The sequence below is a fragment of the Strigops habroptila genome, chromosome 2, assembly GCF_004027225.2.
Source record: "Strigops habroptila isolate Jane chromosome 2, bStrHab1.2.pri, whole genome shotgun sequence".
Taxonomy (NCBI): domain Eukaryota; kingdom Metazoa; phylum Chordata; class Aves; order Psittaciformes; family Psittacidae; genus Strigops; species Strigops habroptila.
In genome coordinates, this window is record NC_044278.2 from 17,906,440 (window position 1) to 17,934,163 (window position 27,724).

Sequence of the window (27,724 nt, forward strand, 5' to 3'; positions counted from 1 at the left end):
TCCTTCCTTCATTTACATTTCACAGTCATTCAGTCCGATGAAAATTAGTTTCCATAATCTAACAAAATATGCTTCACTGAAAATTAATATTAAAAAAAAAAAACCCAAGCTCAAATTACAAGTACTCTGGTAGTTTATTTTAAATAGCAGTAACAATAAAGCACTACAACATCTTGTTGAAAAGTGGGACACAAACAACACATGAATGGGGCCATAACTGAATTGGTCTACATTGCAAAATAAACAAGTAATCATCACAGAATTTGATAGCCATGCATTTAAACATACCCTAATCTCAAAACTAGTAAGAGGCATAACTATAAAAATAGATCTCTCATGTTAAGTCTCATAAAAGTGCCAAAACTGCAAATCTGCTCTGAAGGATTTCCTCACATTTTAATTAACAATCATAAAAATATTGTGATGAGATACTCTCACTTTCTACAGAAGCATTTTCTTCATTTCAAATTATACTCGAGAAAGCTCAGTAAGCTGTACATTCCCTGCTGACAGGCACCAAAAAAATAATATACCCTTTCACATATATTTTATATATAGAAAAACCATGTATGTGCAATTTAAAAATGGAGGCTTAAAAAGTCAGCTGAAGAGGTGAACTTGCATTGTACTCAGGAAGACTGAACTAGATCAACCCTCTACCTAAAATGTTTCACTGCAAGCTATGCTAGCCAGAGATCCCCTGCAAGGAGCAGAAAGATGCTACAACTCACAGTTGTATCAGTAAACAGCACCTTAACAGCTTCTATGCCATCACTTACGGCTTACCATGTCCTCTTGGGCCCCCTCTGTAGGGACCCTACCTCTAGCTGAAGAGTTAGGCCTTTAAGAATATACTTAAATACTTGAATAATTTCAAAGCTGGGTTTTAAAACACATGCTGGATCATGGCCTAAAACCATTACATTAGCTTAATTTCTGAATTTTGTGACTTGGCACAATTATTGTTGTAGGCTTACAGTGTCTGTCAGCTACCACAGTCTGATGCTCTCCACTTCAGCCACTGACACAGCATGAAAAGGCTCAGACTAGAAAATGGTTGACAGTTGCAAATTCAGCAGCAGTGGGTCATACAGCTACATTTATTACAGTGTTCACATTAAACAACTAATGTTATAATGTGTTTTTACTGATTCCGAAGAAACGTAAGAATATGGGCTGCTTCGTTCCAGAGACCAGACTTCCCTGCCCATCTTGCATGACCACAGTGTAAGGTGCACAGCACTCCAGAGGACAGCTGATGGCTTAACAGGACAAAGCCAGACATTTAGGTCACCCAGTGATTATGCTCAGCGTACACTTTCCTTTCACTGAAACATTACCTCATACACCAAGCCTCTTGCAAGGACTGGAAGAAAACATTCAGGGTTTTCCCCTCCTCTCCCCCAAAAAATAAAAGATTGCTAGCAAGAACAGCTTTTCATGTTATCTATACTAACCCAAGAATGGATAAAGGAGGTTGTCTAGAAAGGTTGCATTAGTCCAGGCAGTTGCCCGACAAGTATAGGCTATGTGAGCCCATGGTAGGAGCACTTGAGCTTTGAGAAATCCCTTGGGGCAGCAGATGTCTTCCCAAAGCAGGAAATAACAGTGAATTGCATGGCTGACAGGAAGGGAACATGAAGAGCTGAGCATGGTGACGTGGCAGTACACTGTCTTGACCAAGGGGGATGGCCTGTTAATTACAGCAGGTGAAAGGGAAGGGAAGGGAGAAGGTTCAGTAACTGCCAAACCCAGGAGAGCCTGTGGTGACACAGACAGGGAAAAGGAAGCACAGTGTACCTTGAAATGGGAAAAACCCAGGTTTTTTCCTGTGCTCTCTGCTTTCTTTTCTACCTGCTTCTGCTCCTCTCCCCCAAAATACTCCTATGAAGGGTTCTCCTTAACCCTGCCATTTTCCAGAGAGGTTTCTGTTCTCCCTCTGCAACTTGTTTCACTTGCAAGCAAAAATCCAGCTGCCCTTTCTGTGCAGATGACTTACCTCCTCCATCCAGATTTATGTCTCCCCACAGGTCCGACAGGCACACAGTGAAAGAGGCACCACACGCTGGCTCTGCACAGCCAGGGCCCTTGGCTTCCTTCCTCCCACTCTCTAACCCCCAAACACCACTTCCCACTGCCTCTTCAGCAGCACTAGATGTGATAAGCTGAGTTCCCCTCAGGTTCAGCTGACTGTCCTCTGGAAACTCACACCCATGAGGTGGGCAAGTCTCACCTCACACACGCCAGCTCCTCCTGGACACCAAAAGGGCTACCCCTCCTGTGCAGGCAGCATCCTTCTACAGGCCTTCCCCAAAGACATTTCCTCCTTCCCAGTCTCTGTTGCAATGACTCCTTTCCATGATTTTGCTATATTATTTCCTTTTTCAGGCTTCAGGGATATACCTGGTTTAAGATGCTGGAAGTAAGCTATTTGCCTTTTTTATTTGTGTATGCCACTCCCTGCAGAGATGCTGATCCATGTCTTTGGCGCTACCACCAGTTACTGACAGCAAGCTTCTCTTTCAGCTAGTTCATGCATGCTCCAGTCAAAAACATTTGCTGAGAGAGCAATGGGAGAAAAATGAACTTTTAAGTATAAAACCAATCCATCTTCCTTTATGCACCCTTGTCAAAGATCCAAAGCGCTGCTCTTGCAATTCTAAATACTTTAGCTTTCCTTAATTGTTCTGACCTCAAAAGCCTTCACTCTCCAAAACCTACAGATCAGAGAGAGATATACTAGTCAATGACACAGTACAGTTTACCAAACAATGCTAGCAAAAAAATATTTTGTATTTCTCAGCCTGAAATGTTTCCAAATATCTTTTGATGTTCAAGCGCAGTTTACAAATAAAAAATGCCTCTATTATGTTATTTTGTTTTCTTTAAACTGAAGATCTTTCACTTTTTTCTTAAACACCAGATGGTAACAAAAAATCAGAGGGTAAGAATTTTAGCATTCCATTTTCGTATCTTTTCCCCTTTCCAATGATCTTGGAAAGACAAGTTCAGACTTCCCTCCAAATAAAACCGCAGAAAAGAAGCTTTTTCACTGTGAATCTTCATGCCAAGTCACTTCATAAAACTTTAAACCTTCACTTGCATGTATCATCAGTAGCAGAGATCACACCTGGCAATAATACAAAATACAGCACCTACAAGGCATAGTTAAAGCACACAGGAGGGCTCAGTCCCAGGGCTAAATCATGCAGGCACTGATGTTCCTCAGCTGCAGCAGTAGCTGCTGGCTGCCTCAAGAGTCAATAAACAGTCTAGTCCTTTCCTGTAACACAGGGGAGAAACACCATCTCAAAGAGATTGCTGCTCCTGCTTCATGTCCTGGCAGGAGTTGGGCCTCCCTGAGCTTTCTGACCTGGGACATGTGCTGCTCAGGATCATATCACACAGCATTTCCCACCCTCTGAGCCTTGGAGGGCACAGTTTGGCTACCCTGACATAGGGAGAACTCTTTAACATACTGGTACAGGTGCAAATATAGTTTGTACGAGGTTAAGCATTGCAGACTCACAAACAGCATGTTGGCAATAGCAATTACCAAGAATGTGCATCCATTGCAGAAGCAGACCATATAAAACATTCTAGCCTTGCAGTTGCAACTAAAGTATTACCAAGCAGCTGCAAAGTGTTCACTATGTATGAAGCATAGCTCAAGCAAATGCCATAATGCCATAAGAAACACAAAAGATCACTTTTTCACCACTAGAGTACCAGATTTTGACCCTCAAATCATCTTAAATGAAATGCATGCTGTGGTACTTCCATCCTGTCTTAACAGCCCAGGAGTGCTGACTTGTCCAAGGGAAAAGTGGCCCTCCCAAGCCTCTTTCAGTCTCAATTCACAATACTTTCCTTCTCTCTGCAAACATCACTGTTTGAAAAGCCTGGCATACAGTGCCACTTACTCCAGAGACAATTATCACTTTCGTCTTTCATTAGATGATATTTAAAACCCAAACAAAAAAGAGAACAAAAAATCCCAAACACACAAAACAGAAAAGACACACCCAAACAAATACACCCAACTCTCACGCCATACCCAGTCCTCAGTCCTCCCTGGGCAGAGGGAATCAAAGATAATTTGTAGGGGTTTTTTTCTCCTTAAATTGCCATTGAGGAGGATAATGGAAAACTGCTGAGCATTTTATTAGCAGATGGAAGATTTCTGTCTTAACCTCACATCTGAAATTAATGCAAGCATGGACAAACTTTTCTTTTCCTAGTACCTATCCTTCCTTCCTTTCTTAAGGATAGAATAGTGGCCCACCTTTAAAGAAAAAAGAAAAAACCCAAAACAACAAAACCACTACTAAAAATCCCACCAAAACCCCCATCCAAACTTTATGAAAAGTTTTAGCAAGAAAATAAAGATTTTCATCGCAATACTCCACTTAAAGCTTCTATTACCATTTTATATTAACGGGGTTCCTCAAGCTTTAGGTAGAGTTTACCACACTGTCACAGAACTTGCAGATTATGAGCCACCAACCTCCTTCTCTGGTTATGAGAAAAGTCCATGCTGTAGAGTATGTCCAAAAAAGTAACAAATATTTATTCTATTGTACAAATAGAGACTACTCATAAGGAGTCACAGTGCCCAGCACACACAGTGCCCTGCTCTTCCACGCTTACATGAAAAGCTTCTCAATCATCGCTGTTTACAGATGACAACACTTCGAAGGAAGACTAGCAACCAGTTGAAAAGCAAGAAAGAGCAAACTATTGATGATATTTTTGTGAACTAGAATCCACATCTAATACAAGGCACCCCACCATACCGAGAGGGCTAGGTTTTTATATATACTTACGCAAAACTTCCAAATGTGAAGCTTATACATGGCCCTCAGGAGTAACCATATATAAAATGTAACACAAATTCACTTCAAGAAACAGTTTAAAATCACTTCTTCTGGACAGAAAAATTAAGAAGCTTTTGGGCTGAACCACAAACTTCAGTTTTCAAAACTACTCCCCCATCTAATAAAACTGGACTGTGAATTCCAGATAAAACCGATAAAGCTGCCTCTCGTCCTCTCCAGTTGTGGCTATCACCCCTCATAGCTCCCTCCCTTTTTCTTCTGGCAGCTCACGCTTGCTCATTCAGCATTCATTAAAGAAACACACTGAGTTATTCATTCCTCTATGCCCTGTGCCACTGATGCAATGGAAAGAGAGCCAAAGATTGTGAGCATACTAATTATGCTGAAGTCCATCCTTCCCCATCACTGCTGTACATGCAGATGTACATAATGATTAAAAAGCAACCCACAGAGTGCTTTGCACACTATTCAGAGCAGGCAAAAATACATGAGGCACCCTTAAAGTAAGCAGGTGACTCTCTGCAGCAGTTCAGAGGGAATTTCTTGTGCTTGGAGGAATACAGACCCTTCCCTTCCCCTTTTACGTAGTGGAATGGAAGCAGCCACCATGGACAATATAGGTGCCCACCATTACAAAGAGTTTCTGACCTCTGGCTCTGCAGCTGCATGCTGGCCAAGATTAACTCCAAAGCTGCTCTTGCCAAGCTGTGCTGCCATGGTGGCTGCATCAGTGCTCCAAGTCCCTGTCTGTGTGACGATGACAGCCAGCAGGCTTTTCAGAGCCTAATGCTGCCAGTTGCCCCAACACCCAGCGACATCCCCACTCCCACGACAAGACCTCTGAAAAAACACAACTCTTATTTCCCCAGCTCCTATCCTCACTTTGGCTTTCAGGCAGACATGATATATCTCTTATGGCCCTCTGATATAGCAATATTTTGATACAGTAGACCATAAAGTTTGCCTTCCCTGGTCCTATAGCAGCTTCTTTGTAGCTGCAGACACCAAGGGCTTGCAGCTCTTCTGAGATAAGGAAAGAACTTTCTAACAAAGCAGGAATACACTACGTTAAGATGCATAGAATAAATTCTGTGAATGTAAGCCAAATAATGGTTAACCTGCTTCTTCTACATTCATGGTTATCACCTTTGCATCATGCCACTTATCTTCCACTATTTCAAAAGCTTTGGAGTCCCCCACCCCTCGCTGCCCCAGAAGCTGCGCAGAAGTTTTGGATTTAACACTAAAGGGTACTTAAAGTGATAAGCAATGACAAGAAATGACCTGCAGACACAATTGAGCCTGAACGAAATACCAGAACCTGACCCTTACCAATCAGAGATTCCCGTAGGCACTTAGGAATTTGCTGCTGTGGGGCACCACACATTAACTGGGGTTAAACCTCTAGGGTAAAGGTTGTACTTAGGACTTAAACTTCAAAGCTAAGACAGAATCTGTTGCATCATTCAATAGTAGTGTGATGAGCAAGGTCAAAGTAAACTGTGGAACAGCTGCCCCTCCAAAGCCCTGTTTCAAAAGCCATGTCAATACCTACACTTCTTAAATATTTAACAAAAAAAATGCACTTACATTGGCAACAAAGATGCAAAATGTAAATTTATACAGCTGAAGTCACTGCCATGATTTGTTTATATATCGGTGACTGTTTCAAACCATAGAACTGTCTGCACAGCAAGCTCTGCATTACTAAAGGCAGGGTTCAAGATTAGCAGTAAGTTGTGCAGTAGTTGAGAACTGAGGAATAATGTTAAACAACCTTGACATACATCTCAGTCGTGAATTAAAGTTGGAAAAACTATCCCCTTTCTAACCTTTCAAACTGTCAGTAGTAAGATGCAAGTGTTCTCTTGATTTACATCACTAGCTGTCAGCACACTACTTTGTTGGCAGTCAGAAACATTCAACTTTCCCAATTTGAGAAAATAAACCCTACAATGCTGTGTCAATGAATGACTTAAGAAGATAATACCCTATCCTCCATGCACAAGCACTTGTTATACAACTTGATATGCAGTATCAAGAATGAAGAAACTGATTCAGAACCCTTCTCTCTTCTGAAGTTACAATGCTACCCTGAAGTTCCCCAAATCCTGCCTAAATATTCCATTCTTCATCCTTCTTTTTCTGTTCCATGTATGGATTTGTAGGTAAAGGCCATTTTCAACTCTGTTCTCCAAAACAACTAGAATAAGCCATCAAACAAATATGATTTTATCTGGATGAGTCATAGAATTCATTTTGCTAAATGCCTGCTGGTTTCTACATTTCATGAAATGAAATTCCATACCAGAAGGGAATAATACCTAGGCTAATACTCTAGATAATCAACAGCAAAATAATTCAGAAACTGCAATTAAAGAACTGCATCTCACAAATACTATTAAGACCTCACACTTGCATTCAACCATCTGTTTTCAAGTCCAGTCCAAACTGGGTATTCTCTGTAAGCTACCCAGTTACAGACCTTTATGTGACCATTTACCATGCCTCCCCAGAGACAAACCACATCAACGCTCCCTTGCCTTTCTGAAATATGAGCCTTTGCAATTCTTCCTGGGCAGCATGATAAACTCAACTCAACAACAAGTTATTGGAAAATAAGTTGTTACATTTTCTAAAAAACACAAAGCTAAACCAACCAACCAAACAAACCCAAACACGCAAACAAAAAAACAAAAAACTAAAACCAACAAAAACACACAGCCCCAAAAAAACCCCCAACACTCACATAAAAGAACAACAAAATCTTAAATGTCAATAATATAAAACACCACATTTAACTCCAGCTGTACACAAACTACATCTATTTTGTTATCAAATATCTACAGTTATTTTCTCCAGTTACATTGGGGGAAAAAAAAACCTCAAACAGAAGAATATGCAACTTCTGCAGCAAATCAAATGGTAAATGGCATTTGTGCTGGACTTGTCTGACTGAAGGGCTTCATTACAAGTTTAATTGAAGGTGACCCAATTTAAAGGAATTTTTTTTTTGTTTGTTTTAAGAAGGGATGGTCCTTAATGGGGCTTCATAATTGGTTTAAAAACAGTCTGATTATCCAGTAAAGATTATCAAGTAAAGTAATCCAAGTAAAGTAAAGGATCCAAGAATAATGTAAAGCCCTAGCTTTCCCAACAGTTATCAGTTTTCTGTATGTACCTGTTTCTATATTAGAGACACAGAATAGGTTAAAAGCATACCAACACATACCTAAGCTGGCTTTCTTTTAGGATAGCCCAGAATCCAGACTCTGTTTACAGAATAGAATATGTATTTCAGTTTTCCTTTATGATCTTTGAAGAACTTGCTGAAAGAATCATTTTTGTTAAACAAAGGTCCTACTCAATACATCCCCCTGGAAGTGTTCTAGCTTTCTTTTGCCACAACAGTTTTATCTAGTGCAACCATTCCCTTATCCTGCTTATACTCTATTATTATGCAATACCACTCGGCCAATTTCATCCCTGGAAAGTACCCTCTTTTTATTCTAATTCTTTTTGAGTTTCTCCATGAAGGCCAAGGTCATTTAAAAACTTGATTCTGTAGTGTATCCATTTAAAACACACACAGTGCCTTGCTGCAAAAGGGAAGTATCTCTAATTAAGTCATCTTTTTGGGTTTGTCTATTATGTGATTCAGATTTGTCCTTCCTTCTCCTTCATGCAACAGGAAGCCTGTGATGAAAGTAAGATGCCTTCAGAAACAAAGCCTGGCACCATAGAACAGCGAAGAAACAAAGACTTTTAATACAACTTTCAAGCTGAAGCCAGAGGTCTGGGAAAAGCAGACACACTGCTTCAACAGAAAGGTAGTGGAGCTCCCTCTATTGAATTAGCTGCCAATATCTCTTCAAGTTTAAAGGATGCCAACTACAGTCAGAATCAATGTTCTGTTAAAAAAAATCAAAGCCTTCCAGCCCAGCCAGCTGGGACACACCCATCAGGTAACACTGTATGAGAGCGCTAGCCAAGGGAAGGGGACCACGACAGCACAGAGCTTCTGACGCATGCCAAAATGCCTCCCACCTTACAGGGCTCCAGCCCTAGGGACTTCTGCTGTCCATGAGACCTGAGATGATGTTTAAAATTTGGCTGCTGTTTGAGTGCTCTCCCTCAGGACCAAAGTTGCTGCAACAAATACCCACGGTTAACGATGCCAGGAGGTGCTACAGATGGGGCTGCCACAGCACAAAACACAACGCATGAATGTCATTCAAGCATTTCAAGGTTTTCTTCACAATAAGGGGTTAACTATACAGAGTAAAATTTAATTGAAAGCAGATGATATGGACATATAGACTGCTGAAACATTCATTAAATCACAAATGCACTTTTTGCTTGTTATCAAGGGAACAGCTTAGTATTTCCATTGCTATTGAAAGCACTTCAAATGCTTTCTAACCAAACATTACAGAACTGTTCTAACCCCTGATAACCTCTAAAAATCATACCCTAAAGCTGCAGGCGTTCTCCCTCACTCTCTCCACTGTTTTATCGCTTTCTCTCTGTTTTTACCTCCCAAAAGAGGCATATTTCTTATCAACAACAAAAATACCAGTTCAATAGAAACAGCAGTTGTTTTAGTAAGTAAATATTTATTTGCCTTTCTGGAGACCTATATGCATGAGAAGAAAAGCAATTTCATCTTCAACTAGGCAGATATTCCTCAAAAGAGCCACCACTTTGGAGGAGTAGATTAACATCCACTGGTGTGGGACCAACTATGATCCAAGCCATCCTCAATAAAACACGATGGGAAGAAGAAAGGCAAAACAAAACTGGGAAAGAAAAAAGGAAAAATCTTGATCCAACCGCTGCCAGTAGTGGATTGTCAGCATATCAGTTGTATTGTAATCTCCTTTCTAAAAGATGAGATTCATTTTCAAGCTTGTTAAGGACAGGAACGTACAGCCTCCTTTAAAATTCATCCCGTTCTTATTAAAGAAAAGATACAGAACGTGTAGGTCAAAGCCTTGTCTTCAGGGAAGATAATGCTCAACAATTGCAAATCAAGGGGAGTTGTTAATGTTCAGGTTTTTCCTGGAAAAATCACGTTCTGCTCGAGTCAATTCTAATTATCACCCTACAGCATTTACAGTTCTTGGAGAGTCTCATTTGAGCATCAGTGCATGGAAGCGTAACTATTTTTCTTGAAAGCAGAGGAACTCAAGAGAAATCAGCACATTGCAACAGGTCCTCAATTCTCTTATAAGCTTACATGCAGCTTCTAACTAAAAAAAAAAAAAAAAAAAAAAAGAGACCGTGTTACCAAAGGAAAAAGCTATACACTAGCCAACCCAGAGGAACCTTGAGGAGCACTGAATAGAGAGCCTGAAGACTAGGGGGTTTAGATATGGCAGTCTCTCTCAAAAATCTAGCCCTGTATCAGTTTGCAGAAAACTATACTATTAGTTCTGTGAAAACAAAAAAACAAACAAACAAACAAACAGTTTCCACAATCTGCATGGTAATATTAAAAAAAAATACTCCCATGTGTGAAACTGCAGTGGAACAAGCATTGCAGACCAGACCTTGAGCCAGCTTATCTGTGACCATCATGCTTATGGTCGTGTAGTGCAGGTCACAAAGGGGAAACTGAACATTGATCATCTAGATCCAATTACAAATTATAGCTCCTACGAAGTTAGTCTATTCAGTCTCTCAAGTGTTAATAGGCTCAAAATATGTACAGATAGGCCTGGCTCCTCCATAGCTGGTTTCCTATTCAGCAATCTGCTTCTGTTTCACTCAACCGGTCCAAAACCACTTTGTCAAAAAATAATCTCTGGAAAGTCCCTGCGGTAGCCCTACATTAAGGGCTACCTTTCTACAGAAAGCCTGTGGTGGTGTGATGTGGTATGACCAGCCAATACACTGAAGCTATTGACAATACAGTAATGCTTGTTTTCATATGAGGTCCTTCTGCACCATATGTAATCAGATATGACATTATGGATATCTGCAGCAAGCACTCTTCTAGCTTAACACCATAAACTATGCTAGAAAAGCAGGACATTTGTAAAAATAGAGAAGATTGTTTTACATAATGCAAATTACATCTGTGCGATCAGGGTGAAACTCTTAATGCTATTTTCTTTCTTTTCCCCTTCATGTGTCATCTTGCATAAATATTTAGAGAGATTCTGTTCCCTGAAACTTTCTGCCAGAAATAAGCCAAATAGGTTAACTTCTACTACAAAGTTGTAGTAGAAACTATTTAATAGTTGAAATATAGATGAAACTATTTAATCTGGGATTTACACATTAGCATCGTAGGTTACTTTCAAGAAGAGGAACGGCTGGTACTGTAAGGGTGTTACTCTTATATAGGTTGGAAAGTGGAAATAAGATATCTTGGAACTAAATATGACTTACGACAGAGATATTTATTTCATGAACATAACAAATATATTTTCTCCAGTAACAACCAATGGGCTGAAACTTCAGAGACTGGATGATTTCTGTTGTTGCCCTCTGCCTTACAAGAAGTGCTAGAAAGTCAGCAGAGTACAAGAAGAAAAATAATTTATGTTGAGAGACTTTTCCAGCATATTCACACCAAAAGAAAAAACAAAATTATTTTTAAACATATCGAGCACTTCTCAAAGCAAATGATTTGACAACTTATAACTCACTTAAAAATTAGTCTGGCTTTGCTACCTATGTATTGAGCCACAGACACACAGCATATTGAAACATATGTACCTGGTTGAGCCGTTTCCTGACTTCAGTTTCAGAAGACACATGTAAACTTCAGATCATAATACACAAAACCAGTTTTCCTAGATCAATGTCACACCAGATATACCAGCAAAATACCCCACCAAAAAAAACCAGAGTCAGGAGCGCAAACACAGCATCATGCAGACAAGACGACTACACATTACAGCCTCACTACTCTTACGCAATGTAGCAATATGTAACAAGTCTTTAGTAATAAATAATGTAATAAAACAAAGTATGAGAGACTCTGAGCTTCATAGTTATAATTCACCAGAAAGAGAGGGGAGCAGGAAGTTACAAAGGTCATTATTAGCTCCCGATTAAGAGCTGACTTTCTTTTCACATACAGAATATTTCCTCTAGAACAGTATGAGATTTTAATTGGTGTTCTCATTTAGTCTGACTTAGAGGTACTCTCATTACCAAATGCAGACTTAGACCCCCCTCTTTTTTTTTAGTGGGTATCTTCCTAGACAGTTTATTCTGTGAAGAAACAAACTCAAAATTTCTCTTGGGGATCACCAGTCTGCTTGAATATTGGCGGAGATATCTACACCTGATGCACATCAACTTTTAATATGCTTTTAATAGCTTATCTATTGCTTTCTATATGCAAGCCTGAAAGGAAACTCCCAAAAGCCAAGCACCTAAAGTAATATATCCCGAATTTGTTGTAGATAACAGCAAATTAGCTATCATCCAAAACAGCTGAGATACCAAGGAGAAAGAAATGTGAAGTCTACAGTAAAATTTTGTATATATATTTTTATACTTTAGTATCCTTTATATTCCTCAGAAGAAACAGAGAACTAGAGACTTAAATGTTATATCAGGCTTTCCAGGCATTTTCAGTAGCACAGGGAAAGTTTCTAAGCTGGGGTGGGGCTGGTTTCCCCCCATATGTATTTGCCTATATAGCCTAAGCTGCTTCTTGAGAGGACAAAGAAGAAATGAAGAGCAGAAAGAGCTAGTTAAATGGCTTTACCTCCAACCTATTTAGATCATACTTGGTCAAGTCCCACCTTTTTAATACACCTCCATCAACACAACCTTTGAGATTAAATATTTTACGGTTTCACTTTTCCTTCAATGTGAAAATGTAGACAGTAGCACAATCAGTGAGATAATTTCATATTTGCTGAGATAAATCTCTCCACAGGTGCTTAACTCTTGCTTAGAAGCTGAGGTGCTTATCCCTCTGGATGTTCCACAAGGCTTTAAGATTTCATAAAACGCACTATCTTTCCTGAAGACTTTCTCTACATCACAGAAACCAGTATTCTTTGTAAGCTCTACCACCAAGTCAGGCATTTTTTACGTCCTACAGGGATTATACTCTGTATTTACCAAAGCAAAAGCCTAGCAGAACAGCCTGGCATATTGCTTACAGTTCCAATATTGCTTTTTGTTCAGTTCGGAGCTTTTTGACTTGTCTAATTGAAATTGAAGCTTCAGCAGCCTTACTGTACCGCTGTAGCTAGTTTCTACTTAACTAGAGCTTGCACAAAATAAACATAAATACATCTAGTGAAAAAGGTCTGTCGTTATCTTCCGTTAAGATGAGAACATATTGCATGTAAATGGTTAAGCGGAGAGCCCGTAATAACGAGGCAAAGGCCAGGAGTGAAAATCCACCAACTCCAGCACTTCTGCAAACCCTTCCCGGTTGCAAAGGCAGGCACATAAAGGCAAAGCCGTTTCTTAAAGCAGTACAAAATGTTACCACAGGCTGACGCTCTTTCTACAAGAATAATGAGACCGTCCCTGCGCTGAATGCAGAACTCCTCACTTCACAGCTTCTCCTTCAGACTTCACTTTCACTCTAAATATTTACAAAATAAAGCCTACAAACACCTCACGGCCAAAATATTCCCCAAACAATCAGGGTATTTAGCACTACCTGCGCTTTCCCACTTCCGTAACGCCCCAGGAGGACGTTTACGGAATGGGGGGAGAAGGGGAAGTTACCCACGCGAGCCCGAATCGCCGGCGCAGCCTCACCCCGCGCAGCGCTGCCACCGCTTTGCGCGGGACCTGCGCTGCCCGCGCACGGAGCGGGGAGGACGAGGGGACCTGGCAGCGGGGCAGCTCCCCGCCCGCTCCCGGCTGGCTGATGGCGGCATCACGCCGACGGCGCTGCCCGGACACCCACGACCTCCGGCCAGCGCTGGTCTCCCAGCAGCGTGAAAGCGGCGGGCAGCCGTCGGCCCCGCGAGCAGCCCGGCACAGCCACTGGCGGCACCGAAGGCGGGGAGGGGAGAAGCGGTTGAACGGCCGAAGTTGAGGCGGCTCGCTGTGGAGACGTGCCGCTCACACTGAAAGTGAAACGGGCGCCGCGCCGAGCCACGGCTCTCCCCGCCGCGGGGGCAGCCCCTGCTCGCCCGCTGCACGGCGGCCGCTGACAACGCCCCGGCGGGACCCCGCCGCCGCCGGTGCCTACGGGGAAAGGCGAGAGAGACCTCCCGCCGCCTTTCAGTCCCCCCTCACCGCCGGGGCAGCTCCTGCCTTGCCCTCAGGAGAGGCGGCATCAGCCCGCCCCGCCGGCCACCCTCAGCCGCCCTCCCCAGGGGCCGGCGGCGAGGGCAGAGGGGACCAGCCCCCGCCCGCTCCCCGCTGGAGCGAAACGGGATACGGAGGGCACCAGCAGCCGGGATGGACCCCTGGCGCACGGCCGCGCAGAGACCCCGCGGTAGGTGTCCGGGCGCTCCGGTGAAGGAAGGGCGGGGGGGCGGACGAGCGGACACGCCGGCAGCAGCGAGCCGCGGGCGGGCACCAACACTTGCGGCCCCGGCCTCCGCTCCGCCAAGTTCCTCGCTGCCGGGACGGCGCGGTCGCGGCCGCCCCCTCCCGCGGACGGGCGCTCACCTGACGGCAGGCAAAGGGCTGCGAGCAGGAGGCAGAGAAGGGGCGGCGGCAGCGGGCGGCGGCGGCAGAAGGCGCAGGCGGCGGCGGGGGGCTCCATCATCCCGCCTGCCCGCGGCGGGACCGGGAGGCAGCGGCGGAGCGGGGCGGCGCGCCCGCGGGGGGCTCTTCCCTCTCGCAGCGGAGCGGGGCGGCGACTTCTTCTCCTCCGAGGCCGGGAGGCGGCGGCGGCAGCTTTCCCCGGGCGGCGGGAGCAGCGGTAACTTCCCGGGCGGCGGGGCGGCTGCTCGCCCTCTCGGTGCGCAGCGAGGAGCTACTCCGCACCGGAGCAGGTGGCGGCTTCCCTCTGGCAGCCGAGCGGCGCTCCAGGACTGAGAGCTGCGGCGGGAGAGGCGGAGCCGGACGGCGGTGCTGGCCCTGCCCCCCGTGCCCCCGCCCCTGCCGTCCCGCCACACTGCGCGCAGCCGAGCGGGGCGGGAGAAGGGCGGCCGCGGGGAAGGGCCAGGGGGAAGGCCCCCGGGCAGCCCGGGCCGCCGCCCCGCAGCCGCTATTGCCGCCGGGGACGCAGCCCCTGCCTGGCCGGGGGATGAGCCGTTGCCCCGGGGCCCGCTGGGCGGCGGGGCAAGCCCACCCCCCGTCACCCACCCCTCCTTCACCTACCTCTCCTTCACCTACCTCTCCTTGGCATCTGCTGGTGGCGTGGGCTTGTTTTCGGGTCCTGTTCTCAGGGTGCGTGTTGGGTGCCAGTATTTCAAACCAAAAGCTAAAAATAATTAACAATAATGACAATGCCCGTTCTGTTGTACGTTTAGAAACATGATGTGTCCTATGTTATCCCTCTGCCTAGCCAAAATGGAAAAAAAAGGAACCAAAGATAATAACAATTAGCTTCATCCGATTTAACTGATGTAGCAGAGGATTGGGTAAAGGGGAGGAACTCACTGCACTTTGTTGCACGATGAAATGTGGTGAAGAGCAAGGGAGGGATCATTTGTCAGCTCTGGAAGCTGACTACCCTAAAGGTCAGGAAGATTCCCCTTTGAAGTAATGTAATCCAGAAACAGTGTTCTCTTCACAGTGCTTTATTCTTGGTTTGGTCTGAGTAAGCGGTGCTGTTTCACAGAGAGGAAAATAAGCACCCTGAAATCACACAGCAAGTTGCTCAGCTAACAGTACAGTGTGATCAACATGTAGCCCACACTGTCATGTGAAGTAAGCCTGATGAACAAAATCTGAAAATATGAATAGTGCACATCATGTGGTCTCCGCAGAGGAATTTTCTAGTAGTGAAATCTAAAGTGTCAGGTGCTTTATCTCACTTTACCATGTGATGATGTGAACTCTTAAATAGGAACTTCCCCAAAACTCCTGGAAATCAAAGACAAACTTGTCTGTTCTGCAAATGTATTTGCTATTCTTAAAAAAGAAAAAATTACATGACGGCTAGCAACTAAGAATACTTAGACGTTACCATAATACAGGGTAGGTTTAGAACAACACAGCCTGTGTATTTTTTCCTCATGTATAGTGCTTGTTTTCTGTAAAGTGGGGTAAGGATATTTTGTTTTTAGAACCTTAAGTCTAAAGCATCATCTTCAATTCAAAACATCCTTCTGTTCTTCCACATTATTATTATTACTATTATCTTTCTTACTGTGTAAGGCATGCTATGCAATCCATTTTTTAAATATTTTACTTTCTTGGCTGACTGGTCAGCAGAGCTCTGTCATGCTTAGTTTTCTCAGCAGGTTTCTCTCTGTGGGCATATTACCAAGCAGATTCAAAAAAAATACTCCTTTTAAGATTAATAATCTTATTGTCTTCCTATTGAAGCTGATTAGTATTTCCCACCCAGTGTTTTTTTCTTGCATGTCTAAAAGCAGTAGAGTACTCATTAGTAGGGATATTTAGTATTTTTATTGCTGTAGAGCCTGGAGACCCCCTCAAAATCTCGGGAGAGGCATTCTTCAGAATTGCATTGAGGTGACCACCTAATCCAGTTCAAAGTTGTATTTCTACTGTGTTTTTTTACTTCTTGTGCTTTTAATACTATATGCTGATTTTACAACAACTTGGACTCCATTACGAATTAAGGGCCTTCTTTTTATTGATGTGCGCAAGCCCACCTACTAAGTCAAAGCTAATAGGTAGGTTTGTGGCTGGGAGAAAAGACAGAAGAGTCAAACTCTAAGAATTATCTGAATGCAAACAAACATAGAAGAGGAAAGGACTTACAGGAGAGAATTCATTGTGCATTTAGTATATGTTTTGTTTCAAATGTGGCAATGGCAAGACCAATTTGTATAAATACAAATATATGGTTTGCTGGTTTAGGGAATTAAATAATGTACAAGCACCCTGTTTTTAAAGCAAACAATTAACTACTCTCTCATTTGCATCAAAATAGTGAATAGTATATGTTTTCTGTCAGTGGGAGTAGGGATGAGGAAGTCTTTGTGAATATTGCAAATAATTTCCAATGGCATGGTGCAGAGACTAAAAGACAAGGTGTAGAACATTTCAAACAGGCAAAACAAATGGAGTCATTTTACAATTTATGCTCAAGATAGTATTCTTCAAATTCAGAATTCAGAAAAAATTATCTGATGACTAATTTGCTCTTATGTCAGTGCTGAATGCATTGTGTAAAGTCTGTAAGAAATATGAGAAATGCAGGAGATTACATTAAGGACATAATACTTAAATCAGAAGTATGATTTGTTTAGGGTTTCCCTCACTCCTTTGTCATTTCTCTTCAAAGCTGTTTCTACCTTTCACTTGAAAGGAGCTCTTTGAATTCTGAGTAAATAGAAAACATCTCAAGCTCAGATTACTCAAATGTTTTGATAACTTTACAGGAATTTAAATGTGATTAGAAATTGTCAAGATAATTATTAAAGATATCTTTATATGCTATGTCATTTCAACTGTCCTCACTTCTGAGATTTGTAATTGATTTCTTTAATGTCTATTGGGTTGACAGGATATAGATTTGGTTTTTTACAGATTATTTTCTCGGGCCATGCTCCTCTTCCCATTGAAGTTAATGGAAGTATGAATGAGTCACTGATCTTTTTGGAAAGCAGCAACTGCCTGGCTTTAAAGTCCAAAATAAACGTTTATTTTGAAGAAGTTAAAACACTTACTAGTACAAGAAAAAAAAAATCTGTAGAAAATAACTGTGTTTGAAAAGCACTAATAATAATAATAAAAAAATCTTTTATAAATGTTTAATCCTATCAAACTGTAGATTTTCTGTTTGTGCGACAAAGTGGATTAAAAGTGTAATCCATTAATAATGGTTGTGCATCATAACAAATAGTTTTTGTTAAACTGAAATATCATTTCCCATTTACAACAGATGCATAAAATAGTTATTTTGGAAGCAAATTTATAGCAAGAATAGTGGAGAATACTGTTGAATAGAGCACTGCTCAACACTCCTGGTAATTTAATCCATTGTTAATAGTGAGTGAATGAGTTTTAGTCTTGGATGATAGTTGATACTATGTCTATGAAACTGTGCACGCTGTTTTGGCTCAGCATTCAACATCTGCAAAAATGGAAGCCTTCTGTTGTTGAAACTGTCCTTGAATTGTAAGACAACTATTGGATGCAACACCCAGCCTTGTATTTCTGTAAATCCGGTTCTGTTAGTTTAGCTAGACACTGTTAAGTTAAAGGTGTTAATTCAGAATAGAATTATAGGGTATAGATTCTTGTCATTTGTGTTTATATTTGCTACAACATCATCTAACACCAAGGGTTAAGCACGAATGTAACCCATCCTGCCAGTTGCAACATCACTAACGGAAATGTTAGTGAATCATCTGGAACTTGGGTTGTACCTTAGGACAAAAGTTTTCCATACTTTCTGGGAAATCCATAAGGTGCTTCCTGCTCCCTTAGGTACCTGAACACCTTTAAACACCAGGCTCTGCAAATCTGAGCCAAGCACAGTCTTTCACTGACTTCGCTTGATTAAGGTACAAGACATGGTAGAAGAATACTCGTGTCTGTCAGGAAATCTTTTGCATTGCTTAGTATCAGCACATGAGTCTGAATGAGATCAACTGTGTATGGTGGAGTGTCTCTAGGTTTTAAGGTATTTCAAACAGAACATGAAGGACACAAATAGAAAATGGTCAAAAGTCAGAGTTGGGCTGAAGACAAACTCTGACCATTAGTAGGAAAGAAGAAAGCCTACTTACTGGGGTTTCTGCAACTATCTGCAGAGTTGGCTGTCTCTAATCTAAGTAAATGAGACCCACATTTTAGGAATACGTAAAAAAATCCAGCAAGTTGCAGTGGAAGAATACCCAGAATCTGTGTTTCCAGTATTTCTTCACTGCAAAAATAATCCTACTCAAAAAAAAAAAAAAAAAAAATCAGCAAATGCCTGCCAGTATTGATATTATAGCAATTAGGCTTCTGAAACAAACTTATTTTCCTATTACCCATGTCCAATGCACCTGTTTTTTACATAATATGACTAAAGGAACAGTACTGTACAAACATTCATTAAGATAACATTACACTTGCACTATATACAAAATACCCAGAATGCCTTCAGCTGAGACAGTAGTTTTAAAAAATACAAGTGGAAGATGGGAGGAAGGATTTTGAAGAATAGATGGTGGTCACTGTCTTTAAAAGTTTGTGATCTGCCTTAAAAAATCAGGTTAAAAAAAAAAAGAAGAAAAATATTAGACTAGAAGCAGGTCTTATGCACAAAAAATGCAAGATCCCAGTGGCTTGAGACATTAACTAAGTCCGTAAAAAGCAAAATCAACCCAGTTCTTTAGGTTGGACCAGTATATATCAACTTTGCTGGCCGCCTGCTTGCCTTTTGTGAAGGCTCAGTTGCCTTTTCCTCTGCCTTTTTTCAGAGGTTTGAGTCAGATAACAGTAAGCAGTGTTCAGATTTCATGTGTCTCTTTTTTGTCATTACGAAAGCGACTTTTGGTGGCAAAGAATTGGTTTTGTGTGAAAATGCAGTGAGATACACAATGGCAGAGTGTGAATATATTGATAATATATTGGAGACATACAATAGCTGTAATACAAAGAATGAGATTGTTAATGCTGCTAAAATTATTATATTGTGTTTCCCCTTTTCTCAGCCAAATATGACCAAATTATTTGACTTTTTTGTGCTTTCTAGTCCTTGATGGTACTTGATTGTAGCAGGAAAACACCTTAATACTCTAGGAACTGACAGACACCTGTACTAAGGAGCATCCTTGACAAGACATGTCACATTCTGCCAAAAATATCCTGCAAGCACTTCTGCAACATCTGGCTTGCAATGCTGGCATGCTGTGAAGGATCAAGAAAGAGCATAGTGTGGTGTGATTTATTAGGATGTCAGTGGGTTTCTCTGCCCTGTTTTTTGGGCCGAGATGCTTGCCCACGGCTGGTCTGCCTGCTTGCAGGCTGGGCTTTCATGTGCCTCAAGTGGTGTGCAGCATGGTTCTCAGAGGGCTCAGCTGTCTCCTGACTTGTCAAGTTGCTTCCTGGGCTGAGGAGCCTTTCCACAGGGCTGCGTAACAGAGTGCAGTAGGGTTGGTCTTGGTGTCAGCCTTATCTGGAAGCATCTTCCCATCTGTTCCATTGCTGTCACTAGTGGCTAAGACTAGAATTAACTTGATTCTTGCAAGGTCAACTCTGGCATAATCTGGGCCAGCTACCAAATCTGGGCCTCTGTTGCCTGGTTCTACGCATGCTGCCAGTACAAATGCAGACAGCATCCTGGCAGAGCAACAGAGGAGACTAGACGACCTTTCTAGCCAGCATCCTCCTTTCATCTCTGCTGTCAGTCAGGAAGCAATCCATAATCATTCTGGGATTATGTGGCATCAGATGGGCTGGTGTAGGAGCTAATGTCAGAACAGCTTCTGGAATGGGATAGCATAAATGGGGACCCTGGAGGCATCTAGAGGTGTGTCCTTCCTCAGGGAGTGCCCATGCTGGGGTGCTAGTGGGGAGCAATCCAACAAAGCAGCCATGGGCATGGCTACAAGTACCCCCCACCTGCATCAACAATGAAATGACCATTTAAATATCACTGTATTCAAAATTAATTTCAACTTCCTTTTTACAGAGCCTATGCTCGGGTTTGGTGAAAAATTTCAAACTGTGACTTGGATCACTGATTTCTGTATGAGCTATGTAATTTAAAAATCTGCTTGATCAAATCTAATCAGAATACAGATACTGAGCAATTTTTCATCTGTGGGTCTTACACGGATTAAGCCTCAAATCACGACACCTTTGTAAGGTAGGTATTCAAATAGCTTTCACTTTTGTCCTGCCTTTCATTTGAGGAATTCAGATACTTGTGAGAGCTTTAAGTGCTTGGCATGTGACATTATAAAAGATACTGAACCCTAGCGAGATGAACAGATTTACCTAGGTCGTTTTAAAAAAAACAGTGGTGATCTAAGGAAAAAAGTCAGTTCCTGAGTTTCCATCCTCAACCCCAAAACTGAAACCACTCTCTGTTTATACTTGTTTTACATAAAGAAAGGTAATAAAAACAAATGTCAAGATCAGAAGCAAGGCTGGTAGTCAGGTCAGTGAAATGCCTGCCTGTAGCAGTTAGTGTGGTCATGTTTAATTTTCACACATAGCCAAGGGAAGGAAAGTGGAGGCAACTCACTCAGGCAGTCATGCATTAGAGCATGTTGTGGATTTTCTCCTTTGCATTATGAAAAGAACAATGAAAGGAAGGATGGAAAGAAATGAGGTATATCTAATAAAAAGTTTGGAAGGCAAGAAGTGAGAAAAGTCAAACAGAGTCTGGTATTATCACTCATGCTGACCAGCAGACAATTGCCATGTCCATAAGGGAAAGCAAGAAAACAGTGCTCTAGTCCCATCTCATCTCCACATAATTCTTAGTTACAGTAAAGGAGAAAGTACATAAGGACTTAGTGATAAGAGAAGCAAGATCCAAGAGTAAAAATCTGAAATGGAAAGCAAGAGAGGGAACAAAAGAGGAAAGGTAAACTTAGAAATGTTATTTTAAGGGCTACTTACTGCCACTTATTCTCAATGTGTTTCAGCATCTTGCATTACACATAATACAGTTGATATAAGTGGGATTCTTGACAGAATATAACTTTACACTGATGGAAAACTAGGTGACTTGGGACAAAACCTTGGCTGGTATGAGCTTGCTCTTGATTGACCTAAGTGGAGACCAAGTGGCTTTAGTTCTGCTTGTGGCTGAAAAAACAGTGAGATTTGGAGTAAACCGTAGGTCTCAGGTTGGAAGATGGACAGGACAGCAGGCTGCTCAGAACCTTTCGTACCTACTCAAGCCTTATTTGAGCCAAAGGAAATTTGTTACCCCTTTTTCAGAAGCAATTTTATTCCCTTTTTGTCTTGGGTGCACCAAAGAACCTTGATCAAGCATTGAAGACTGATGAGTTAGTGTTTAGTAGCATAGGTGTATTTACTGCACCACACTGCAGGGTGCAGCTCCTTCAAAGTAACTGCTTCTCTGAGCAATGCAACAAGAAAAAAAAGAAGAATTGAAAGGAGGAATTAAAGTAAAGAGATAGTACTAGATTCACACTGGTTTGCAATGCTAGCACACTGGATTCTGTACATCTCAAACCTGGGCAGTTTCCTTATGTGAAAAGTATTACCTCAAACCCCACTTATCATTTTTTCCTTACAGTCTTGATGGTAGTAGCAGACCTTCTCATGCTGCATGACTTTTAACATGAGTAACTTTCATTCATTAACTTAGAGGAGAGGGTCAGCAGGAAATCAATGATGCTTTTTTTAACTAGCCGTATGCGGAACCATTAAAATGAATCCATTGACTACGTTCCAGCATTACAATTTCTTCCTTGCAACCTTTATTGCAGTGTGCCTGCCCCCGTTTGTGCTATATCAGCACTTGCAGATTAGAAAGACAATTCCTAAATAAAAGGAGTTGCTTCTTCCCAGTCTGCCGGTTACCCAAGCTAGGAATAGGCCTGCCTCAAGGGATGAAAAGGCCGTTGGTCGATCACATATTCCTTAGAGCCATGTTGTTGTCAGATTCATGGAAAAATGTGGTTAATCTTCTGTCCTTTAACTGGATACCTGTGAAAAGGCTAGATTTGTAAATTACTTTTTAAATGCTTGAAGGTTGAAAAGCTTTTAAGACCAGACTGTTTGGATTGCTGTACAATTTAGGGGACAAGTATTGTAATATCTCCCTTATATGTGCAGTTCCTTAGAAGATAAAATTAGCCCTTAAGAAGAAGCATACAGTGATTAAGAATGTTTAAAACAAGGAGTTTATCAAATCCATAAAAATGTGCCAACATATTTGAAGGTGAATAGTGATAGGACGTGGAATTAGCTATGTAGGAATGATGATTATTATACAATATTTATGTTGTATTGGAACAAAAGGCTCTGAAGTGCTTGGACTCTCTTTAAAACAGTTTTGCTGTTTCAGAGCAAGGAAGAGCTCCTGGTATAGGGAGTTTATAGATGAAGGAGGTTGAGCAAAGGGTGGTTTAAGGGAAAAGAAAAATGTTATTCTTGTTTTACAAATGGGGCAATGAGGCATTATAAGATTGACATAATTCTCTGGAGAAAGAAATTTTTATACTTAAATGGCCCTGAAGTCTGCATTTTTTGCATATGTCAAAAATTGCAAGAAAGATATTCTATAAAAATTTGCAGAACTGTTCATCCTTAAAAAAGAAGAAAATGATAGAATCCATTTAGAAAGATATTTTTTAAGATACTGCCAATCTACTATAGCAAATATTTCAGAATTAAATAAAAGTGCATCCACATTAAAAAATGGACAATAATATATCATCCTGGTTCAGTTTAATATGTTACAGTATTGTGCAAGTTCCATTTTTACATTAAAGAAAAAAAAAACCTGTAGAAAAAAATCAAATCAAACTTGAAGAAACTTTTGATTTGCAGAAATTAAAGTAGGAGATGTATTTTCAAAAAAATTACCTTTTCATTATCTTCAAGAAACTGTGAAGTTGTCTTTGGGAAGGACGTTTATGACACCGAGTGTAGTGGCAGAAGATGTAACCACAGGTTGCTAGATTAGGGACTAGCGTTGAGTTACGTCCTCAATAAAGCAATACCAATGGATGACGTATCCTTGTTAGAGAGGCTAACTGGGGTAGCCACTGCATGTGTCACGGTGGCTAAAATAATCAGTGCTTTTGTAGAAGCGATGCTGCAAGGGCTTTTTTTTTTCATACAGAGTGCTGAAAGTTTCTGATAAGGATGGATAACTAATAAGAGATATTTTGCCGATTCTATTTAGTAGTGCTCTGCAACTCAAAAGCTGAAAGACAATTGTTATCAGCTGCTTCAGGATCATTCTCTGGGAGAGGTGGCACATTGTGGATTCAAGGTCAGATTTACATTTTGTCAGTATGTGTGAAAGAGTTCTTTGCTAGGGATGGCAGTCAAAAGGGTTCAAACCTTCCTGACACTAATGTTCTGAAAAATTGTGGTTATTAGCAAGAAAGAGAGTCTACCTGTTTTGCTAAGGGTAGACTTATCAAATTCTCTCTGCTTTTTGGCTTGCATTTGAACTAACTTTTTTGCTCCATGGCATTTTTTTCAGAGGACAATTTATTCCCTCAATTCTGCTACTCAGAGTACAGACTTATTTTCAGACATGCTGTTTACCCTATTCTTCCACTGTCAGTCTCCCATGTCTCATATTGACAAGATGTTCCTCCTGCATGCCATCATTTCTGTTGCTCTTCTCTGCCACTCTCAGTCTATATGTGTGCCTATTTCTTGGTTCCTCCCACACTTCAAGTCATTTGTCTTAACCCAGAAGTGGTTTTCTACCTGTCTGCTTGTCCACAGCCTGCCAGCCTTCAGTGTGCCGGTCAATTCTTGTCCCCACTCTTTTGTGTGCACCTTCCTCTAAGAATACTTTAACTCTGATTTTCATTTCCATTGTAAGTCACCCACTCACTGGATGCTGAGCTCAGCTGCATGAGATTCTTCTGTTACTTAGAAATTCACCAGTAGTCTTGTAGTGGTTTTGGCTATGATAAAGTTAATTTTTTTCATAGCAGCTGGTGTGGGGCTGTGTTTTGGATTTGTGCTGGAAACAGTGCTGATCACACAGGGTTGTTTTATTTACTGCTGAGCAGTGCTTACACAGAGTCAAGGCCTTTTCTGCCTCTAGCCCCGGCCCACCAGTGAGGAGGTTGGGGATGCACAAGAAGTTGGGAGGGGGCACAGCCAAGACAGTTGTCTTCAGCTGACCAAAGGGATGTTCCATACCATATGATGTCATGCTCAGCAATAAAAGCTGGGGAAGAAGGAGGAAGGTGGGGAGGACGTTCCAAGTTATAGCATTTGTCCTTCCAATTCAGCATTATGCATGATGTAGCTTGGCTTTCCTGTAGATGGCTGAACACTTGCTTGCCGATGGGAAGTGGGGAATGGATTCCTTATTTTGCTTTTGCTTTACCTGTTCAACTCAACCCAGGAGTTTTCTCACGTTTACCCTTCTGATTCTCTCTCCCATCCCACAGGGAGGAGTGAGCGAGCAGCTGGTGGGGGTGGGGGGGAATGAGGGGGACACTGAGCTGCCTTCTAAACAACAAATTCCTCCGAGAATTACTTCTTTACTTTTACCATTGTTTGATTTTCTTTTCTGTTTTGAACATTTTGATTCACTCTATGCTAAAGGTGCTATATAGTCACTACAAGTAAACAGGCTTATTATGGCTTTATATAGCTTTATTAATAGATACTGACATACACAGAATAGCGGTCATGCCACATATTCACCAAGAAAATTGTATATCCAATATGTACAATATAAAGATGTATTTGTACAAGGATGTTTACAGGTATAAGATGCATGGTGAAGATCCATTTGATCCTCAAACTAAACTTCTTTGTAAGACAGTTGTAAAATCTATTTAAATAAACAAACGCATATCAGAAAATGGAAGCATTAATCACAGTTATTCTTCACCTGGCACACGCTCACTCACCTGCTCTTCAAGTATAAATCTTTGAGCATTATTGTTTCTCACATAAATAAAAGGTCAAAAGAAAAGAAAAAGAAGTTGAAAATGGGGAGAAGAGGTAGACATTTAACAACAGTCCGCTTACGGGTTAAATGGGGAAGGAAATTACAATTTGCTTCAATGAGACAGGACAGCAGTGTACAAAATTTCAGTTTTCTGGGAACTGAGGTGAGGCTTTAGAGAGGCATAAATGCAGTATATTACTGAAGTGAATGCTGCTGTTAAGCAGAAAGGTTTCCACTTTCTTTTGAACCACTGCAACTAACCTTTGCATACATTGTGGGCTCTTTTTTACACATCATATCACTTTGGAAAGGGATGAACCGCTTGAAAAACAAAACAACCAGAAGGATTCGAGTCTCTAATCGAGCTCATGTTGAATTAATGTTGCATTTTCAAATGCTGCTTGATGACATGGGGGATGGCACAGCCATGTCATTCTTACATCATATGAACCAAATTCTGAGGTCTTAAGAGGTTCTTAGAGACGACATCTATCTCACTCAAATCTAAGTGCCTCTGAAATTAAAAATAAAGAGAATAATAATATTTACACATGGCTTCCATGAGGTGCTCGTCATACACATTTCCAACAGCACTTAAAGAAAGGATGTCGGTATCATTATTCCCACTTTGCAGATTGGGAGACTGAGGCAGAGGATGCACTGTGATTTCCTAAATCAGCCAGTAGGTCTGTAAAAGACTCGGGAACAGCTATGATGTCCCATAAATGCTAATACTGCCCTGTAATCTTTACCATCTTCTTTACTTCTCTCAATATTGTTTGAAAATAAGCTGTCCTTGAGAGAAAATCTTGAAATGGGCCACTTGACTTCTTTGAGAAACCTGAAGAAGTCTGAATTTTGGAAATTTTTAATCCAACACCTCTTTAGTTTTGAATCTTTCATGCCCTTCCCAAATTGTGTGGAGAGCCTTTGCAGAAGTCATGGATAATCTGGAAAACAGTGTTATTATGAAGTAGGCAACATGCTGATTTATTTCCTTTACATTCAAGTCATATACTGTGGTCTTTGTTATTTCAATAGCTGCCAACCACATGGACCAGAATGAAGAGCGGGGGAAAAGCTAAGCCAGAGATGACAGAAGGAGAGCTAATATATTAGTACAAGGTCTTTGTAATGGGTGCATTATCCTCCTTTGACAGCAGATTGCCCTCTGAAGGTGTTTGTTCAAAGACATTACTGAAGATAAGTCTTGATGAAAACACATGGTTTTAGATAGTGTTGGTTAAATGTGATTTTTGTCTGTGTGTAATGAAATAAACTATGATTAGGTGATTTGGATTTTTTTACTTTGATAAAAACATCTTTGAGGTCTTATATATGCAGTCTCTAGGACATTCTATTAACCTGTAAACAAACTGAACACAGACAAGGCTATCTGGAAACTATGGGGGACTGAGGTACTTTTCTTGTTCAGGTCACTTGTTGGGTATTAAGTTAATGTAATAGTCATTGTAATTACTCACACTTGTTCTGATATTTTCATCCTAAGGCCCTAAGTCCTGATCAAAAGATGAGCAGTACCATCATCCTTATTGAACATTCATGGTAAAAGGTAGATGGAAATGTATGACTCTTAGTGTGATTCAGAGTGCTGAGGCTGTTCACGGATGAAGGTCTGTAGGAGTTGGATCTTGGTTTTTCAGAGGAATACCATCTTTCCTATGCAGAGCAGCTGCTGTTACTCATGACTCCTACTGTTTGAACACATGGAACACAGCAGCAGTGGCTACACATGAATGTATAAATGTGCATATACAGGAAAGAGTAGATTGGAACTCATTTTGGAAATTCCTTCCCTTTCTGATCAGCAATACATTAACTTCAGAGCTAAACTGCTTTTTAACAAGTTGAAAAAATGATTCAGTTACAGCTGGTGGGAGGCTGAATATAAGAGCATAATAGTGAGAATGGGTTACAGAGGTACATTGTATGCCTGTTAACTCACATTCTTGGTTTTGGTCTTTTTTCATTATTAGCTTTAGAGCTATTTTATTTTAGTATACTAAGTTTGAGAAAAATGTATCATCTAACATAAAACTTTGCCTTGTAAGATAATCTTTGCATAACTGCTGTCCAGAGCTAATTTACATTGGTTGTTCAAATTTACTCCAATGACATGTTCAAGGTGAAACCCTAGTCTTAACATTCTCATGCAGCATATGATCTCATGCAGCATAAGCTGATCTTAATAAAAAGATTATTTAGAGTT

The 27,724-nt window shown here is 41.3% G+C and overlaps 1 protein-coding gene across 3 annotated transcripts in view; it reads right to left on the reverse strand.

The window, feature by feature from the left end:
* Window positions 1-14,816, reverse strand: part of ALCAM (activated leukocyte cell adhesion molecule) — a 124,136-nt gene extending 109,320 nt beyond the window's left edge. For 2 of the 3 annotated variants that reach the window (XM_030471622.1, XM_030471621.1), the window contains exon 1: window positions 14,448-14,816. In XM_030471622.1, coding sequence (XP_030327482.1) covers window positions 14,448-14,547 — 100 coding nt within the window. In that variant the 5' untranslated portion in view covers window positions 14,548-14,816. Of the gene's footprint in view, window positions 1-13,583; window positions 13,600-14,447 lie in introns of those variants that run through there. The other variant, XM_030471624.1, reaches the window with a different exon arrangement.
* Window positions 14,817-27,724: the final 12,908 nt, after the last annotated feature.